This window comes from Protopterus annectens, chromosome 11.part0 (genome assembly GCF_019279795.1).
Source record: "Protopterus annectens isolate FY-2018-M chromosome 11.part0, PAN1.0, whole genome shotgun sequence".
Taxonomy (NCBI): domain Eukaryota; kingdom Metazoa; phylum Chordata; order Ceratodontiformes; family Protopteridae; genus Protopterus; species Protopterus annectens.
The window spans coordinates 11415297-11434162 of record NC_056745.1 but is presented as its reverse complement, the minus strand read 5'-3'; the positions used below and the strand labels follow the sequence as shown (position 1 = coordinate 11434162).

Sequence of the window (18866 nt, the reverse complement as noted above, 5' to 3'; positions counted from 1 at the left end):
CAGTGGAATTATTCCGCAGTGGAGGTCCCAGTGGTATTATTCCACAGTGGTGGTCCCAGTGGTATTATTCCGCAGTGGAGGTCCCAGTGGTATTATTCCACAGTGGCGGTCCCAGTGGTATTATTCCACAGTGGCGGTCCCAGTGGTATTATTCCACAGTGGAGGTCCCAGTGGCATTATTCCACAGTGGCGGTCCCAGTGGTATTATTCCACAGTGGAGGTCCCAGTGGTATTATTCCACAGTGGAGGTCCCAGTGGTATTATTCCACAGTGGAGGTCCCAGTGGTATTATTCCGCAGTGGAGGTCCCAGTGGTATTATTCCGCAGTGGAGGTCCCAGTGGTATTATTTCACAGTGGAGGTCCCAGTGGTATTATTCCGCAGTGGAGGTCCCAGTGGTATTATTCCGCAGTGGAGGTCCCAGTGGTATTATTCCACAGTGGAGGTCCCTGTGGTAGTATTCCGCAGTGGAGGTCCCAGTGGTATTATTCCACAGTGGAGGTCCCAGTGGTATTATTCCGCAGTGGCGGTCCCAGTGGTATTATTCCACAGTGGCGGTCCCAGTGATATTATTCCACAGTGGCGGTCCCAGTGGTATTATTCCACAGTGGAGGTCCCAGTGGTATTATTCCACAGTGGCGGTCCCAGTGGTATTATTCCACAGTGGAGGTCCCAGTGGTATTATTCCACAGTGGCGGTCCCAGTGGTATTATTCCACAGTGGAGGTCCCAGTGGTATTATTCCACAGTGGCGGACTCAGTGGTATTATTCCACAGTGGAGGTCCTAGTGGTATTATTCCACAGTGGAGGTCCCAGTGGTATTATTCCACAGTGGCGGTCCCAGTGGTATTATTCCACAGTGGCGGTCCCAGTGGTATTATTCCACAGTGGAGGTCCCAGTGGTATTATTCCACAGTGGAGGTCCTAGTGGTATTATTCCACAGTGGAGGTCCCAGTGGTATTATTCCACAGTGGAGGTCCCAGTGGTATTATTCCACAGTGGCGGTCCCAGTGGTATTATTCCACAGTGGCGGTCCCAGTGGTATTATTCCACAGTGGAGGTCCCAGTGGTATTATTCCACAGTGGCGGTCCCAGTGGTATTATTCCACAGTTTCGGTCCCAGTGGTATTATTCCACAGTGGCGGTCCCAGTGGTATTATTCCACAGTTTCGGTCCCAGTGGTATTATTCCACAGTGGCGGTCCCAGTGGTATTATTCCACAGTATTAACCAGAAAGAGAACTGAGAAAATCAAGATTCATTGCAAGAGAAATAAAGTCCTGAATATACATAAAATTCAAAGGCGGTGGTGGCTGAAAAGAACGAACCAGCACTATGAAGGCCAAGAACACAGAAGCCGTAGCAATGAGAATGAGGCCGCTTATGCCTCAGAGGTCAGAGGCCACAGAGAGGTGGAGCTTACCGTGAGTGTGGCAGTGGGCTTCTATGTTTGGAATAAGAATAGTCTCTTCACCAGTGGGTAAAGAAATGTGAAGAGTAAAAGGCACCAGTTACTTGGCGGAGTGTTCTAGTTACATGGCCCAAACATCAGGAGAGGCCTGAAAACAAGATGGTGAGCTGCTCCAAGTGTGGGTACAAAGGACACATAGCAAGATGCCTGAGAGAGGCAGGATAAAGATTACAACTCTGACCAGTAGAGCAGAGGATTAAGGCTTTGAGCTAGTGCTGAGGTACTTTATGTACAGTCCAGGGTTTAATTCCCCTCAGCCTCCATATACAAACTCCGTAACTCTGAGAAAGTCACTTAACCAGGCAATGTCCAGGTAGCTTCTGGAAAAGGACACTTGTGTCCAACTGGCTTATCTAGTGACCATGTGAATCAATAATAATAATAATAACAATAATCCCTGATGGCGGAAACTTACTTACTAGGTAGATAATTCACATCATACTCCCTGACATGCCGCATGAGGTACTCTGACAGGAGTGGATGGGAAAACAGGTGAAGGTTTACTCATTTCAGTGTCCATTTTGAAGACTGTGAGATTATTAAAAATACCAGAAATCATTGAAGATGTTTTCAGCTTAACAAGGAGTGGTCTGTTTTTCAAGCAACCATTTTTTCTTTGGGTATTAGTAAGGGATACATCCATTTGTAGGAAGATATAATGAAGAAGTAAATGCTTGAGAGTTCTTTCGAACTGAAAGAGACGTGTAACTGTGAAAGGATAACAGCTGAACGTCCTGATGACAAAGGAAGTCACTGAAGGATTCTGTACGTGAAATGTAGGGAAGCAGGCTAAATTCTTCCAGTGGAGATATGAAGCAGGTTAGATGCATGAGACAGAAGGACTTCTAGAACAGGTTCTTTCTTTAGCGAGACTGAGCTTAGATGCTGTAGATCAGAGTGTACATGATGTAGCTTTAAGAAGATTGTTAAGGGCCAAGTCCGCACATATAAATAGTGGGCATGTGCTATTCCCAGTGCCATTGTAAGAGTGCAGCCAGAGAGTGAGCATGTATCATTGCAGTAAATAGTTTGTATATGTTACTTAAGTTAAGGTTAGTAAACTTCTATCGTGATGTGTTTGCATATAATAAAGCTGCTTGAACTGAACCCACAAAGTCTCTTCTATTGTGTCCAAAGTAGGAAGGCGACAGATGCATTCAACACTTTGAGATGAGGGTAGATAGACAGAGCAGCGGCCAGTGATGAGGGGATGTAGTTACTGATTTTTAGCTGTAGTTTTTGTGGGAAGGTGAGCTGGATGGTCTGGGGAGGTAGGTATCCATGGGATATAATTATGAATTGATTTAGGATATGGATAAGACCACCCAGCTCAAAGGGATACTCTGCAGAAAGTTGTAGTGGAATTAAAAGAAGTTGGTTTATACAACCTAGGGCAGTTACAGTGATTAATGGAAGGGGAATGAGAATTTAATATAGTATGATGGAGAGAGACGAGAAGAAAGTGCGAAAACAGGAAGTGATTATATTGTGCCAAGGTTCAAGCAATGATGATAAAAGTGCATGATTCAGGCAGGAAGAGGAGAGTAAGCTGGGAAGAGGAAGAGATACTTTTATGGAAAAAAGTTAAAAAGTTTGAAGGGTGGAGAGATGGAGGCTTGATATATCAAGTTATTTCCTGAAGGAGAGGAGAGAGTAGGCAGTGAAATCTGAAACAAGGGAGAAGGCATCTTTTGGGTAAATGAGTAATAGAAACAAACTCACAGTGTGAGCTACACTTGGGCAGCTGGTCATTATGTAGCAGCAGCAGGTGACAGTCCTGCAAAGGTGATTTGTGTCATATAAACATTGACAAGTATGGAAAAAGGAGGGTGTAAGATGCAGGAGGTGTGGTAAACAAGATACAGGGGTGAGCTGCATGTTTTTCAGAGTGCAGCAGAAGAATCATATTAGGATTGGCTGGCCCAATAATGGAATTCTGTCTTTGGGACCAGATGTGGAATGGGAGATGTATAATTATTCAATTTCATTTTCTTTAACAGGGTAATCAAAACTACGTCAGTTGCCCTGAGATTGTGCAACCTCAGAGTTGGTTGTATTAAATAAAGAGGTACAGGGATAAAGTACATTGCAGTGTTGGAACCTCACATCAGTTAGGGCCTCTGTTTTTTTCAGTTGTATCTCACCACATTTGAACGAACCAGTGTGTTACAAAAATAAACTCTATAAGTAATACTATTTCCTACAGAACACCTGGCAGCCGTGAATGTTTGGGTTAAGAGATGAGGAGAGATGTGAGAACCGGTCTTTATCCCAACAAGGTGGTTATATTTTTTATTTTTTATTTTATTTTACATTTGGTGACTGGGACAGTCTGACTGGATTCATGTCCATTTTCAGAGGAGGCCCGGGGAGAAAAGCTCCAAGGTAAGCAGATACAATAAAAACATATTACAAATGTGGTATAGACAAAGAATACATAAGCAAACATGAATAGACAAATTCAGCAGATTAGAGTTACTCCCTGGTGATAGTCAGGGGTAAGTTCAACAGTAAGGCATGTTGCAGTGTCAATGCCAGTTTGGTGCCAGATGTTGTTTGCGTCTAGTTTTAAATTGGCGTAGGGAGGAGAGCAAAGTAATATCAGCTGGAAGTGAGTTCCAGGCTCTGCCTGCAGAGTTTGCAAAGAGGGAATCACCAGCTGCATTGTTCATTTTGATTATCTGAATTAGTTGTCTGTTCGAGGATCAAAGCAGTCGTGGATTGTTATAGGGGGTGATAAGATTTTAAGTGCTGGAGTATTACCCGGATTGTAAAGAATTTTATTACCCATAATCAGTAGGTTATATTGGATTAGACTGGGTAGTTCAAGCCACCCAAGCTGGTTAAGATTGATGCAGTGGTGTGTCCTAAAAGGCAGGCAGTAGTAAACCTGGCAATGTGATTATAACAGGCTGAGAGCTTGTTAAGTACAGTGTTGTTTAGATCAGAGAGTAGGGGGGATGCATATAGAAGTGTTTGAAAGTAGGTGAGAGCGAGCTAAAGTGACCCTATTTTTTTATTGATGGTTTTGATCGATCAGTTTACATGTAGGTCGAATTTTAGGTTATTATCAATAATGACACCTAATAGTTTTGTAGAGGGGTCAGGGGAGATTATTGTGCCATCATTTGCATTTATGGTAAAGGTAAAAGCAGTAGACCTTTGTCTTGGCGAGAACAACATTTTGTTTTTTTTTGGGATTTAGTATCAATTGACATTTAGAGAACCAGTTTTCTAAAGTATTAAAGGTGGACTGGGTAGCAGACCATAAATCTGTAAGAGCTGTAGCTGAGCAAATCAGGGTGGAGTTGTCAGCATATTGGATACAGCTGACATTTGGGATGACAGTATACAAGTCGTTAATAAAGATGGAAAACAGTAGGTGCCCTAGTATGGAGCCTTGTGGTACTCCAAGGGTGTTAGGTGGTAGGTTAGAGAGCTTGTGCTGCCAAAGAACAGCCTGCTGTGTCCCACTGAGGTAGGATTTAAACCATTGAAGGGCTTTAGAATCTAGACAAAAAGTTTGCAGGGTGTGATTAGGAAGGGCCAGTAAACATTCTGCTAGACATTGATGGAAACAGCATGACTGGGTTGAAGATATATAATGAGTTATATGAAGTTCCTCAGGAAATGAGACTTAAGTGGACCGAATGTAGTAACCCTCTGTGACGTGGACCGAATGTAGTAACCCTCTGTGACTTGGACCGAATGTAGTAACCCTCTGTGACGTTGAAGCCCCTTACTATTGCATGTAGTAACCCTCTGTGACGTTGAAGCCCCTTACTATTGCATGTAGTAACCCTCTGTGACGTTGAAGCCCCTTACTATTGCATGTAGTAACCCTCTGTGACGTTGAAGCCCCTTACTATTGCATGTACAACTGTGGAGATGGTAGAAATGGACTCAGGAATGGCATTAAAAGGGAAAAGCAAAGCCACGAGTATTTGGGTTAGGATTAAAAAGCTAAGATACCAAGAAAGGGCATCGGGAACGTGGTATATGTTTGGGATTGGGTTGAAAACATTTAAATACCAAGAGCGGGTCTAGGGAAAACATTTATGTATGCCCATAAGAGATGCCTTTCAAGGGGAGTGGTAACAGGAAACCATGAAACCTGCGAATAAGGAGTTGAATAAGGAGAAAATTACAGTCAGCTGCCTGTCGGGTGCCAGGATCCGCCACATAATGCATGCACTCAAGTCACTCCACAACAAGTACAAATATGACTCTGTCATTGTCCATGTTGGAGTGAATGACTTGAGACGTACCTCCCTGGACTACATGAAAAGAGACATGGAAGAGCTCTCGGATCATGTGGCCCAGGCAGGTATGACCCTAGCCCTGAGTAGCATCCTGCCTTTGCCCAGAATGATACCACAATATAAGGATAAAATGATTGACTTCAACAATTGGCTAAGCTTATGGTGTCATTCAAAGGAGATCCAGTATCTGTCTGCCTGGGATGACATGATTGACAGACCACGATGCTTTGCCAGAGATGGTCTGCACCTGTCGCCCTGGGATTCAGGTTACTGGCTAAGGCTCTTGCCACCCCTATAGTGCCTTTTTAGGCAAACTTCAAAGGACAAAACCACCACCATAACAGGTACAAGCATGCAAAATCTGAAGGTAATGCTACTCAATGCTAGAAGTCTAAACCTCAAAATGCACTCTCTCGAGGCACTCCTAAAAATGGAGAACATCGATATCTGTGCAGTAACTGAGACCTGGTTCAAGGCTCCAGAGAGCACCCTGTAATACCAGGCTACAACTCTTACCACACTTTTCGCCACCAAACCAGGACGAAACACTAAAGGTGGAGGAGTGTCAATATTCACCAAGGATATTCACACCACCAGGCTAGTTGGCCAACACAATGTGTCTGAAATTCTCCAAGTGCAACTAACACTAGGTAAGACTGCAATCCAAATTGTAGCTTGCTACAGATCCCCCACCATACCCCAAGATTCTCACTACACCTTTCTAAACATACTGGAAAATATTAAGATAGAACCAAACACCCTAATACTGGGTGATTTTAACTACCCTGCCATTAACTGGGAAAACTACTCATGTACCAACACCTTTGCTAGCGGTTCTTGGAATTCATAAATTCCAACGCCCTGGATCAACTAATCCATAGTCCCACCAGGGCTCCAATATCCTAGACCTGGTCATTACCAACATGGGAAATCAATGCTCCATACCTATGGTCACCCCCTCGTTAGTCAGATCTGACCATAAGCTAATCACCCTTAACATCCACATCCCACCCCCCAGTAAAGAAACCACCATAAAAAAACTTCTCCAAAGCCAACTTCATGCTACTCAAGTCAGAAGTGACAAACTTCATGACACCCATGCAGACGGGAACTGAAAGTTCAACTGCTGAATCCTACACTAAGGCACTGTACGAGCACATCCACTCATGCATGAATCGTGCCATTCCAAATAGAACCAAAATGCTCTCATCCAAAAAAAGGAAGCCAATCTGGTGGTCCCCTGCCATAAACAAACTTTACAACAAAAGGAAGAAACTTTTGCAGAAAAGATGAAAATCCCAGGATGCAAAAAACTCCCTTACTAGCCTCAGTAAGAAACTGAGATGCCTCATAAAATCCTCCAAAGCTAGTTACGAAAATAAAATTGCCAAAGATTCCAAAAACAACCACAAAGCATTCTATAACTATGTCAAGAATCTAAATGGCAATGCTCAGATCTGCTCTGAGCTAAAACAGAATGGCATTAAATATACTGATCCGAAGGATATTGCCAATATCCTGGCAGATCGATTCAGTGCCAACTTCACCCCCCTCTCACCTCCTAAATGGCCCATCTCAATACCGGAAGATTGCCAAATTCCAGTAATAATGGCCACACAGGTACAAAACGCACTCTCTAAAGCCAAGAATACAGCATCCATGGGACCAGATGACATCCCAGGCTGTGTACTATATGAACTACAATATGAACTGGCACCTCACCTAAGTGTCATGTTTAATCATAGCCTCACCTCAGGTTTCATGCCCACTGAGTGGCGCAGAGCTACAGTTATCCCAATCCACAAGGGGGGATCCACCTTGGATCCTGGAAACTACCGTCCCATCAGTCTGACAAGCCTTATCTGCAAGGCCATGGAGCGTATTATCATGGAACTTATAAACAAAGACATTGGCAACCTTCAAACACTGGACCCCACCCAGTTTGGGTTTGTGAAGGGCGGATCTTGTCTCCTGAACCTGACTGACTTCTTTGAATCAGTCTCCAGAGCCATGGACAAGGGTAAGGTGGTCCACACAGCCTATCTAGACCTTGCCAAGGCCTTTGACACCATCCCCCACTCTGGAATCATAGATAAACTTACTAAGTTGGGCATTAATCCCTATGTCACCCAATGGGTTGCTAAATGGCTTACTGATAGAACCCACACTGTAAAAGTAGCCGACTCCAAATCCAGCTCCAGACAAATGACAAGTGGAGTTCCTCAGGGTTCAGTCCTGGGGCCGCTCTTGTTTGGCATCTACTTCTCTGAAGTACAGGTCAACACTAAGGGACTCTGGCTAACAAAGTTTGCAGATGACTGCAAACTGGGAGCCATTATTGAATCCCCAAATGATGTGGATACTCTACAAAAGAGCCTTACAGAAACAGATGCTTGGTGCCAGAGCCATGGGCTCAAGCTCAATGCCAAGAAATGTATTGTTATCCCCTTTGGGAAAAAACATGTATCCATGAATTACCATATAGGTGGCAGTACACTAAACACAGAAAGTATGATAAGAGACTTAGGGACACAGGTGGACAGTGGTCTCACCTTCGATAACCACATCGCCACAACAGTCAGGAAATCCTTCTATGTGGCACACCTCATCACGAAGGGCTTTTCATCCAGAAAAAGGAGGTCATTGTCCCACTGTACTCATCCCTCATTAGACCCATTATAGAATACAATGCCCATTTGGTATGTACCTCTCAAGACATCTGCAACAACTGGAAAGGCCTCAGAAATACCTCACTAAAAGAATCACAGGCCTAAAGCAGATGCCCTATGCTGACCGCCTTAAAAACTCCAGCTATACTCTGTCGCATATCGTCTACTCAGAGGCGATCTCTGCTTAACATACAAGGCCATGTCAAACCCAGAGCTGTTGGACATGCTACACTTAAAGAAATCCCAATCCCTCAGAGCTACACGCTCCAGGGATCTAAACCTTGTCATCACAATAAACAAAACATGCTGGAGGGATAGGTTCCTGACCCAGAGACTCACCAGACTCTGGAATAGATTGCCCATACATGTCAAGCAGAGTGCCTCTTTGGACCTCTTCAAAAGGAACCTTGACGATTGGATGGGAGAAAGGAAATTCACCCCAGGGATCATGTCAGTCGCCCTGCTAGACAGGGGTCCAGGAAAGTAAATAATGTGGGAAGAAATAGCCAGGGAATTGTTATGGCTAGGCTTGTATAGGCCCTAGGGCTGATAGCCTAGTACCAACCTATGAACCTATGAACCTATGCCCACATCTTATATTTGGCAAATTGATTTTCATATAGTGAAGAAAATCTAATAGCTATGGACTGTCAGAAGAAAATTTTACATGTATGCCACCTTTGTTGTTTTGCAGCCTTTTCTTTCACCAGCTTAGCTTTTGATTGTCACAAAGTTAAAAACAGACCCGTCAACATCAGCTGCGTTGCTGCCTCTGAATAGCAGCGTAAAATGATGGAGAAAACGCAGACGAAACACAATACTGCTATTATAAGAATGCAAAAGACCACCATGTTTACAAGTTGGAGACACAGAAAAAAAGTCTTAAAAAAGTGGAAATGTCCACAGCCTGAAGCTTATATTCTTAATAAAGCAGCTAAATGAAGGCACTGTATTGTTTATTGCAAAGATGGTATGCTCTAAGGAAGAATCATACCCATTTGCACAAGGCAAACAGACTCCAGGAAAATTGCCAACCAGAAATGTCATAACCATTCCTTCTGCAAGGAAGCAGAGACTTTTGTTGTGGTCAAGACACACACACACACACGCACATGCACACACACACGCACACGTACACGTACGCACATGTACACACACGTATATACACATATATAGACGTACACACATGTATATACACATATACATACACACACGTACACATATAGACACGTACACATATACACACGTACACATATACACATAATCTCCAGGTATGCTAGACATTTAAAGAAACTAGGGAAACATATGGACTTCTCAGAGTAAAAAAAAAAGATCTAAGGAGTGAAACTTGTATTGTTTTTCTGTTTGTAAATCATATTTTCATATTGTAAATAGTCCATGACTTGCTCAGCATAGTGGTTAATTTTACATGACTTGTGCAATATCATCAATGCCCCTAGGTAAAATGTATAGCATTTAAATGCTCCAAGGTAAAATGTATAGCATTTAAACAAGGGCTTATTATATATGGCTACATAATTTTATGTTGACAGCATAACTGACCTGATTAGAATGTCATATTGTGCAACTTAGCTTCTAGAAAAATCAGTTTGAATATAGACTTCATTGAGGATATACATTAGCCGTGTCTGCCTTATGATGTGCCAGTGATGGTCTGGAATTCTGAGTTCTTTTCAGTAGGAAAGTGCTGTGGCACCCGGGCACTGGTGGCAGTAATGGTATAGATCTGTGATCACTTAGCGCCATTATATAAAGGCTACGGTGTCAGATTATTTTATTTTACATTTATAATTATTTATGTAGGTATTACACATACTCTCAGTATTTGGGTTGTTTATTATATTCTTAAGGTTTCACAATGGTCTTGTAATGCAATTATTTGAGGTATATTTAGTGTATTTATATGACTACACCTTTTAGATATGCTTCTGCCTTGTGTGTCTAAGGTGGGGGGTGAATTTGCTGTCAATTTGCTGACATCATGTTTTTTGCGAAATGGACCAATAGTATTAAAAGGAGGGAATTTCAAGTGGTTTTACCAGAAGGAAGTGATGTTTCTTATTGCCAGAAGAAGTTTGTCAGTGTGACAAACGAAAGCGCTTACCTGGATTATTGCTTTCCATTTATTGTACTTTGGATTATTTTAATTAAAAGGTTTTCTTTGGCTGCCAGAGCAGATTCTACTTCTTCGTTTTACTTGGAATTTTTATCCACTCTAGTGGGTTTTTGAATGAGTTGAGTAAAGCCATGCAGATTGATATTGTTAGTGGTGTTGGAGCTACAAGCTGACCAGTCTGTGTTGTCACCTAGAAGAATGGTTTCATGGGGAAAATTATCTGAGATCCATTGTAAGATTTCTTCAATGGTGGGAGAGTTTTACCTGTGGGGATGTAACAGCAGATAATATTGATTTTTTTGGTGCCGTTTATGAATAGAGTTTCGGCATTTTGAGATGTAAGCATAGGGCTTTCTAGGGGGTTTATGTTGAGTGTGTTTTTAAAAAGAATGGCAACCCCACCTCCCTTCCTGCCTGATCTATCCTGTATTAATATGTTATACCCTGGTGGGAGAAATTCTTCACTTTGGATGTTAGGTTTTAGGCAGGTCTCAGTGATGGTTATTATGTCTGGGGAGAAGTGGGTTATAAATGCATGTATGTCAGTAAATCTGTTAGTTATACTCCTGGTATTGATGTTAAGAATTAGTAAGTCTGATCTTTGCTTGGGTGGGAGTAAAGTATTGCTTGGTCCTGGGTTTGGATGTATGTCTCCTGATATGAGAAGTGTTTTTATAATAAATATGTGTTTTATTCTGTGTGTTATTTTTATGATATATCTGATGGTTTTGTAGTATAGGTTGTTGTTAACTGGAACTTGTATATGTGTAGCACTGATAGGGAGGTGTATGTGTGTTTTTGTTATATTGTAGGTGTGTGTTGTATGGTACATTGTGTTTTGTAGTGAGGTGGTAGTATGAATGGATGTGATGCTGGTTAGAAGTGTGAGGGTGAGGAGGAGACACCCTAAGATGACTTGCATTTTTTATTTCAGTAATGGATAGCTATATGGCAGGGTGGAAGGAGGATTAGGATGGCTTCTAAGTATGTGGTAGCTAAGGGTAAGGGGGTATTGTGAGAAACTAAGGGTGTGGAAATCTGAGAATGTGGGTGTATTGGGTGGGATATGATAGGGTGGTTTGGTTGTGGGTGTGGTCTATTGGATATAAATGTAGAGGTACTGGGGGCAGGTGGGACCACGGAGTGCCGAGTTGCAAGAACCAGTTATTCAGTGAAGTTGTGCACTGAAAAAGTACTCTGTAGGTAACTTACACCTTCTGTGGCAGAGCAGAACTATGTACAAATTAAGAAAAAAAAAAACTTTTCCACTTTTTATGGGGAAGAGACTGCTTTCATGTACTGTTTTGGGGGCTTGTGCTATGCTTGAAGAACTAGGGAGGCTGGATTTAGCTTAACTAGCTGTGTTAGATCCTCCAGCAGTACTTTGAATGTGAACAAGGAATTATGTCCTGTGGTCTACTGCCATCTAGTGGCATATATGGGGAACACCGATTAATTTAATTATTCTAGCTTGAAGCTAAGGGATGGAAGATAAGAATGGGGTGGGGGAGACGGCCTCGGGGTAGGTCCGCGAGTCCACTATTACAAATTAACCAAAAAACACTCAATTTGAACAATAACAATAAAAAAAGCAGAGAAACTGTAGGCTGTCACCTATACTGTGAGGCTGAGAGAAGGCGCGTCTTGGTTGTCCAGATTTAAGATTCTAGGGTAAAACATGCACAAGGTTATTCTGTATTTAAATTGTTAAATGCAAGTGGGGAGTACAGCCCAAGTATCAGTGCAATGCTTCCAAGACTGTGAGGCTGAGAAAAGGCGCGTCTTGGTTGTCCATAGTTAAAATTCCAGGGTAAAATGTGCACAAAGTTATTCTGTATTTAAATTGTTAAATGCAGATGAGGAGGACAGACCGAGTATCAGTGCAATGCTTCCAGGACTGTGATGCTGAGAGAAGGTGCGTCTTGGTTGTCCAGAGTTAGGATTCCATTATACTCAGTGATGGGTCTGATAAGGGCCGAATAAAGTGGCACCATGACTTCCTTGGTCCTGGATGCCATGGCCTTATAAGTTGGGCAACATAAAATCATTTTCTTACTGCCTTGGCCACATGTTGACCAAACACCAGATTATTTTCTACATATGTTTCTAGATCCCTAACCACTGAGTCAACTCTTGGGGATGTCTTATCGATGGATTAGCCTGAGTGGCAGTTTTTCCAAAAAGCACTATAATGCCTTTCTTGGCATTGAGTTTTAGTCCATGACTCTGTCACCAGTCATTAGTTTGTGTTAGACCCTCTTGTAAGTTGTTTGCTTCATGGGGAAATCTACAATAGCTCCCAATTTGCAGTCATAGGTTTATAGGTTTATAGGTTTATACTAGGCTATCTGCCCTAAGGCATTTATAAGCCTAGCCCAAATTTTTGTGGCTTACGCCACCCCTTATATGAAAAAATACTGTGCCCATTAGTTTGTTGTGCCTCTGTCCAGCAGTGACACAGAGATGATTCCCGGGGTAAACCTATGATCTCCCATCCACAGGTCAAGATTTCTCTTGAACAGAGCTAGCGAGGTGCTCTGCCTCACATGGACAGGGATTTTATTCCACAGCATAGGGAGTCTCTAAGTGATAAATCTATCCCTCCAGCACATCCTATTTATATCCGTGCTAAGGTTTAAGTTGCTTGCTCTAGTGGTTTTGGTGGATTTGGATTTTTTGAGGTGGAGCATGTCCATTAATTCCGGGTTGGACATGGCCTTAGGTTAATTTGCAAGCTTGGCCAGCCGTAGGCCCTTGACATTAGCCTTTACCTCCAAGAAGTAGATACCAAATAGGAGCGGTCCCAGCACAGTGCCCTGATGTATCCTGCTGGTGAACGGTGTCTTAGTGGAGGTGGTATCACTATTCATGACTTCCTAGGTCCTGTCTGTGAGCCAGCTGGCAATCCAGTGAGTTATGTAGGGGTTTATGCCCAGTTCAGGTGAGTTTGTCATCTATAGCCGTGTGAGGTGTTAAACCATGTCCTTAACCAGGTCCAGGTGTGCATAGGCACCGTTTTCCCCTCATCCATTGCCTTGGTGACCTTCTCAGTGAAGTCCACCAGGTTTAGTAGGCACGATCTTCCCTAAGACAAAGCCAAACTGGGTTGGGTCCAGTGTCTGAAGGCTGCCAATGTCTTTGTTGATCAGTTCCATGATAAGTAAGTCCATGTCTTTGCATATTAGGCTACTCAGATATAATAGGCTTGTAGTTTCTGGGGTCATTTGATGGTCCACTCTTGTGAAGTGGGATAACCATTGCAGTCCCCCATTCACATGGTATAAAGCCTGTTTTGAGGCTGTAGTTGAAATGTGGCTCAAATGGCCCTGATAGGTCATGTTTTCAGGTATTTAGGAGGTGTCTAGGGATATTGTTGGGGTGCATTGAGGCTGTGCTTTCATCCTTAGTGAACACTGCCACGACCTGCTCCCTGTTAATAGTTGAGGAGGTTATGCTAGTAGGTAATTCATGGAGGGAGACGGGGGTGAAGTTTCACATGAATTTGTCAATGAGCAAATTTGCTATGTCGTTGCTTAGTGAATATGGCATCAGTGACCACTAACTCAGTATACTGATGTTTGATGCCTTTGAGGTTTTGAACATAGCAGTAGAAGACCTTGTGGTTGTCTTTAGCCTGTGAGGGTCTTTTGACCTCATAATTGGACTTGTTGGACTTAATTAGTACTCTTAGTTTCCTGTTTAGTTTAATTAGAGAGCTCTTATTGTTAAAGGAATTGCTGTTCCTGATTTTAGCCATGACTTTTTTTCCATTTGCTATATACCCTGTTAAGGGTAGGATTCCACCAGTGTGGTTTGTTTTTAGAGTTTGTTTTGTACTTACTTCTAGTAGGTACAGCAGCCTTTATACAGCCATTTACATGGTTGTACAGAGTCTCTGTGAGCAATTCTGCATAGGCTGAATTTTGTAAACTGCTGCTTAATAGAGTGCAGTTTGCTTTGGAATAGTTCCTAACTACAGAGTTTGCTATGGTTACTGAGCTGATTTTTATTTTGAAGGACACAGCTTTATAGTCCAACCTCACCAGTGAGGATGTGATAGTTGGTGGGAGTGGAGTGCAGTGCTCTCCTATATTGGCGAGTTCCAGGTCCAGTATGTTTGAACCTGTATTGGGTGTGCACACTCTGTGGTTAATTGTATTTGTGTTAAAGTCTAGGAATTGTTGTGCCTGCAAGTATGAGGCAGTGCATGTTTCCCAGTCAATAGAAGGGTAGTTAAAGTCTCCCATGAACAGGGTATTTTGCTTTATTGATAGTGTCTGCAGTAGGTGTAGGTATGGGATTCTAGGGGTATACAGAGTGACCTATAGCTTGCTAGGACATGTTCTGGGACTTCATCTGTGGTGATCTACACTGATAAATTCCAGGGCATCGTCTTTTCAACCAACGTAGAGTTATGCTTGTTGTTAATACAGACTGAGACCCCTCTGCCTTTTGTCCCTGTCTGTGCCGCTGATGGTCCAAATGTATGCAAGTCTCTGAAGCCTTGCACTGCTGGAGTACTTTCTGGGGATTTAAACCATGTCTCGCTAATGGCACAGATGTCTGCATTATCTCAAGTGAGGAGAACTTCTAGGCTGTGGAGTTTCTTTTTTAGGCTCCTAACATACCTCTCAACTTCTGAGCACAACAAATGTGGACAAAGCCAAAAAGAATGTGCATACAATGGCCCAAAAATATGAACAGATTCATAACATAGAAAGTTGTTAGAATAGCAGGTTTTGTGTGAGTATGCATTTTCTGAATGATATGAAGTCTGAAATTTGTGTCATTTATTATTAAGCTTCATCAATCCTAAATGATTTGCCAGAAAATCACAAATTTTGTGAGGAACAGATCAAAACTATGAATCAAAAACCTGGACATTCTGGGAAAATCAGGACAGCTAAGAGGTTTCGCTCCTAGCGTTGACCTGTAGCACCTTAAGGTTTCTTTGGGTTTTATTTGCTATGTCAATAGGTTTATCAGTTTGGTATTGCCTAAAAAGGATCTAAGGAGGGGGTGGATAAAAGTTTTGCCAATATTCAGAAGCCTAGAGGAGACATACAGACCATTTTTTGCAAAGCAGCTTGTTCTGTTAACCATACAGTCAGCATCTAAAGACAGACCTTTGATACTAACACCATTGAATAACCCATTGTCTACCAAGGAGCTAATGTATTTTGCATTTTTGTAACTCGGGTCATTTATCAGATACTATAAATCTAATGAAGTGTGTTTTCAGTAGAAGATTTTGGAGACAAAATCTTGGGAAGGAAGTGGTTTCCTGGCTTGTTAATTAGCCTCTTGCTGTTCATCATTAAATGAACTAAACATCTAAATCACTGCTTCTCATGTGTGTAAGGCAAAATGATGGAATAAATATTACAATCATTCATGAGTTAACATTTTAAGCATAACATTTCTGTTGTTTTCTTCTGCAGGGTACAGTGTCCCAGTGGAACAGCTGTTGTTACTAATTAAAAAACATGAGGAATTTGTACCAGAGTCTGTGGAAGGAACGGTGACCATGCATCAGAAGAACAGTTCTGATGGTCACTCCAACAGTAAGTAGATGACCATAATCTAGATTAGTCTAACTTTCCTGTTTATCCTTGGAAACAACTTAGAGCTGGTGAACAACACTGTGAAACAATAAATAAATGTACAATTGTGTCAGAAATCTGAAGGTAAAATAGGATTTGTTCATGAAATTATCCTGTTTTAGAATGAATGAGTGTTTAAATAACAAGGCAGAAGTTACAGTCCTGCTTTTTGAATTCAGTGCAAAGATTGGTTTGGGGGGCAGACTTTTATAGTCTCTGTCTGCTAATTCTCATACATACACCCAGCTGCATGGATTCACGCAGCATGATATCTGTGATGTCATGCAAATCATTACTACATCGATGAGCCTATAAGAAGACCCTCATTGTTGGGACAGACGTAGCCCCTCTCCATGCCAGGAATGGTGCCCTTCCTGTTGCTTCTGTAGGCACTCTCTATAAGTCATGTAAGTATATATTTAATAGCACATTTAATTGTGCAGTGTTAAATCTGCCCTGTTACTTGATAGCTAGTGTCTAAGACGAGACAAGACGGTGGTGGGGTAGCAGGTTTGTGGGTCTGGGATCGGCTGGATAGTGATAACAAAGTCTTAGAACTATAGGGATCTAGTAAAAGCATTTGACTAGCTAGTCAGTGCATATGTTTCTAAGATGAGGTGGGTGAGCATTTTTTATGTAACTTTTTTAGCCAAGTGAATAAGCTGTTCCAAGGACCCTTTTTTAGCCGAGTGAATAAGCTGTTCCAAAGACCCTTTTTTAGTCGAGTGAATACGCTGTTCCAAGGACCCTTTTTTAGCCCCTCTTCAGTTGAAAGGCAGAGACAGGTGCACACACAGAGTATAATACTCTGAACAAAACATAGTAGATGTAATAAATGTCAGTAGATGTAAACAAACATCAGCAGTTTTACCATGTCATGGCAGACATCCTTGAAATGTCATCCCTTCCTGGGCTTCCCATGAGCTCCCATCCCCCGCCCACACAGCATCTGAAATTTACACTACCCCCAGTGTGCTCATACTGCATACTTACCATGGGGGGGAGTTTGGCAGGTTGCAGTGCCGCAGTGACTCCAGTTCTGTCTCTGATCTGTGTACAAAGCTAGGCATAAATCACTGAATGTGCAAGTCAGTGATTTAAGACTTGAGCCATGGCTATCACCAGCATTATGGAGATGGCAAGTCTACTTTGTTGTTTGCCTGACAATATAGTGAACACAAACGATTGACTGAAGCCAAAAAACTCAAAAGTGTGATCCACAGCAGAAAAAAGGTGAATGAAAGTCCAGTAGATAAAATCCAGCGAACAAGTTTATTAGATGAGAACCACACAGAGGGATTTATTACTGTGTGGTTCTCATCTAATAAACTTGTTCGTTGGATTTTATCTACTGGACTTTCATTCACCTTTTTTCTGCTGTGGATCACACTTTTGAGTTTTTTGCCTGACAATATGCAACACCCGCACAGTGACATGAAATGCAAGGACAACGAACAGATGGTGAAGTGGAGGCTGCTGGTGCAGATGTTGCCTTTATGGCTGCTCAGATGAAACACATGGTAACTGCCTTCTGATCTGCCTCTGCAGACCTTACAGTCCATGGCTCTGGAGGAGGGTCCAGATGCAAGATTGCCTGGCACATGACCGACCTACTCTGTCTCTGACTACACAAACTGTTGCTGACACAGCATCACTTTCTCCTTTAGCCACAGTGCCTGCCACTCCTGGCTGTCAGCAGTCTCACAGTCATGGGTGCAGACACTGTCCAGGCTCACCACCAGAGATGCCTCACTGGGCTGTTTTCAAATTGTGCTATTATTGCACTCTTCAGTATCCCTTGTGGGCACACAGAATACCCCTCCTGGTCATGGTCTGCTCTGCCGGCTTACAACATGGGATGTCCCCATCAGGGTATAGATTCACAATCGCATAGTTCTTTGCTTTCCTTGCTATAGACTGCATCAAGCCCCATCATCACAATGGACATTAGCAATAGTTACAGTGTGGCAGCTGAATCCCACCACTGAAAGATGCATTTCCTGATGTCCCACAGTATCCTGCCAGAATATATGAGTGCCATATTCATCTCCCATGATCCTATCCCATATTAAAGGCTTTCTGTTATCTGTCCCTCCACCTGTGCCACTGGTGATGCCTGTGCCTTTCTCACCCCTAACCTGCGTGGATATGGTTATGACCTGCGTGGGTGTGGTTATATCTGATGCATGGTAGAGGTCAGTGCCTGCATTGGCTATGTAGTGGATATGATAATGCGTGTATCATTTTACTCTGTGTTGCCTGTGCTATGGCTTATAGTTATGGACCAGGTGATGCCTCTTCACCATGGTCATGATGGACTGCACCCACCTTTGCCTTGGTTGTGGTATAGCTGCTGCCTGTTCGGTGCCAGACCCTGCACCATGCCCTTCTGTTTCTGCTTTAACTGCTATGTTAGGACTGATGGGATGTTCTCCTGCTAAATTAGCTGCTTCTGCAGTGCCGTCCGATGAGACCGAGATCTTGCTGCAGGTAGTGCCGTCCGATGAGACCGAGATCTTGTGCAGGTAGTGCCGTCTGATGAGACCGAGATCTTGCTGCAGGTAGTGCCGTCCGATGAGACCGAGATCTTGCTGCAGGTAGTGCCGTCCGATGAGACCGAGATCTTGCTGCAGGTAGTGCCGTCTGATGAAACCGAGATCTTGTGCAGGTAGTGCCGTCCGATGAGACCGAGATCTTGCTGCAGGTAGTGCCGTCTGATGAGACC

General features: G+C 42.8%; 1 protein-coding gene across 1 annotated transcript in view; it reads left to right on the top strand.

Moving 5' to 3' along the window:
* The window catches only part of LOC122815121 (zinc finger protein 708-like), a 111313-nt gene that overhangs the window by 57664 nt on the left and 34783 nt on the right, over positions 1-18866 (top strand). The window contains exon 3 of the mRNA XM_044087372.1: positions 15980-16102. Within this exon, the coding sequence (XP_043943307.1) occupies positions 15980-16102 (123 nt within the window). The remainder of the gene's footprint in view (positions 1-15979; positions 16103-18866) is intronic.